The sequence below is a fragment of the Tamandua tetradactyla genome, chromosome 6, assembly GCF_023851605.1.
Source record: "Tamandua tetradactyla isolate mTamTet1 chromosome 6, mTamTet1.pri, whole genome shotgun sequence".
Lineage (NCBI taxonomy): Eukaryota > Metazoa > Chordata > Mammalia > Pilosa > Myrmecophagidae > Tamandua > Tamandua tetradactyla.
In genome coordinates, this window is record NC_135332.1 from 57,485,319 (window position 1) to 57,487,504 (window position 2,186).

At 43.6% G+C, this 2,186-nt stretch overlaps 1 protein-coding gene across 1 annotated transcript; it reads right to left on the reverse strand.

The window, feature by feature from the left end:
* Nucleotides 1-229: 229 nt before the first annotated feature.
* LOC143686060 (olfactory receptor-like protein DTMT) lies at nt 230-1,174 on the reverse strand. Its single transcript, XM_077163110.1, has one exon. The coding sequence runs from the start codon at nt 1,172-1,174 to the stop codon at nt 230-232; it is 945 nt and encodes a 314-aa protein (XP_077019225.1).
* Between the last annotated feature and the right edge of the window lie 1,012 nt (nt 1,175-2,186).

Sequence of the window (2,186 nt, forward strand, 5' to 3'; positions counted from 1 at the left end):
GCATCTCCAGAGTTACCTGGATGAAAAGAGGAAGATCCTGACAGCAGGTCATCAAGACTCCTCCCTAGCTAAACTGCAGAGATCCACCTCATCTCCTCTGTTTATTTGACATTTACACAATGTTTCATTTTTAGGAAAGGTTCAGTGATGGATAAAAGGAGTCAGGAATAACATTCCAATATCAATATATCTATTCAATAAAATTACTTAAAAATCCCAAGTGTTCGCATCACAAAGAGAAGATGACTTTCCTTTTATGAAACACTCTTCCCAAGGCTCCCTTCATGTCTCTGTTCCTCAGGCTGTAGATGAAGGGGTTCAGCATGGGGGTCACGACCGTGTACATCATGGCCATGACAGTCTCCTTAACAGTAGAATTGTTCGCTGACGGGCATAAGTAGAGACCAATAACTGTCCCATAGAACAGCAACACCACGGAGAGGTGGGAGCCACAAGTGGAGAAAGCCTTGCGAATACCCCTAGCAGAAGGGACCTTGAGGATAGAGGAGACGATTTGTGCATAGGACGTGATGATTAGCAGGAATGGGAGGACGAGAATAAGTCCTCCCATGATAAATATCACCAACTCATTAACTCGAGTGTCAGAGCAGGCCAGCTTCAGCAGAGCAGACATGTCACAGAAAAAGTGGGGAATCACATTGTCAGCACAAAACCACAGCCCAGCCATGAGCAAGGTGTGCAGCAGGGCATGGAACGTGGTCAGCACCCAGGACAGCACCACCAAGAAGAGGCACAGCTTGGGGCACATGATGGTGGTGTAGTGCAGGGGGAAACAGATGGCCACATACCGGTCATAGGCCATGGCCACAAGGAGGAAGCTCTCCAAGTCTGCAAAACACAGGAAGAAGTACATTTGGGCCAGGCAGCCTGCATAGGGGATGGATGGGACTTCCCGCTGCATATTCTGCAGCAATTTGGGCATGGTCACAGAGGAGAAGCAGAGGTCAGAGAAGGATAAATTGCTGAGAAACAAATACATCGGTGTGTGGAGGTGAGAGTCCAGCCGAATGAGCGCAATGATGAGGAGGTTCCCCAGGACGGTGGTAAGATACATGACTAGGAAAAGGGCATAGAAGAAATTGTGCTGCTCTGGCTCAATGGGAAGGCCGAGAAGGAGGAATTCAGAGATGACAGTTTCATTCCCTCCTGTCATGCTCTGTATGCAGTAACTTTGAGAAGAAATAATCACTGTCCGTTGAAAACCTGAACAAAATAAATATATTTGCATGATACATGTTCTATTAGGTGTTCCGAATTGTGCCATATTACTAAATTCTGCCATTTTCCAGAATTTTTTCTTTAATTCTCATTATCATTGAACTGTTTTGACTCTTCCCCCTTTGTAAAATATTTGCATCTCTTAGTTTCATGCTGTCCCAGTGGTTTTCCTACTGCTATTCTGTACATTCATACTCAATAACTATAAGTGGCTTCTCCTCTAATAGTACTTTATACATTGGCTTCTTGGGGCTTTTTCTAAAACACTGCTCTACTGGAATTCACCCTGTGCATCCCTGAAAGAACTCGTCTATTCCTAAGGCATTGATTACCATCTAAAGCTCATGGGTAGACCTCTCTAACATCTTCAGAATTATATTATCAATTGCTTTCTGATTATCTCCCCATAGACACATCACAGGCATCTTAAGCCCAAGCATTATATACAAAATCATGATCTCACATTGCCCCCTCCAATCCACTCCTCCAGTTTCCCATATCTCAGTAAAAGGTATCCAGGTACTTAGTTCAGAAACCTGAGGGTTTTCTTATTACTTCCTATGTCTCACCAGGAACATCCAATTTATCATCAAGTCCTACAGCTCTGTCTGTCACTTGATTATCCATTCCTCACCCCAGCTGCCTCTATATCCTAGACAGAATATGTTACCTGGAATACTGAGACAGCCCCTTAACTCATCTCCCTGCTTCCATGCTCACTCTCCTTCAATACCTTTCATTGACATTGTGGTATTCTAAGATGAAAATCTGATCATCTCCTTCTTGATTTAAGTCTAGTGGATTCTCTACTCTTAAGTCAAAGGCAAAATTCTTTTCATGGACAAAAAAGACAATTCACAACCTGACACTTATCTATCTCCACAGGCTCATCTGGCCCCAAGTGAAACTTGCATTCCACTATCCAGCAATTCTGGACTTAAAATTCT

Coding starts and splice junctions, on each gene's coding strand:
- LOC143686060 (XM_077163110.1), bottom strand. CDS start 1,174: ATGACAGGAGGGAATGAAACTGTCATCTCTGAATTCCTCCTTCTCGGC.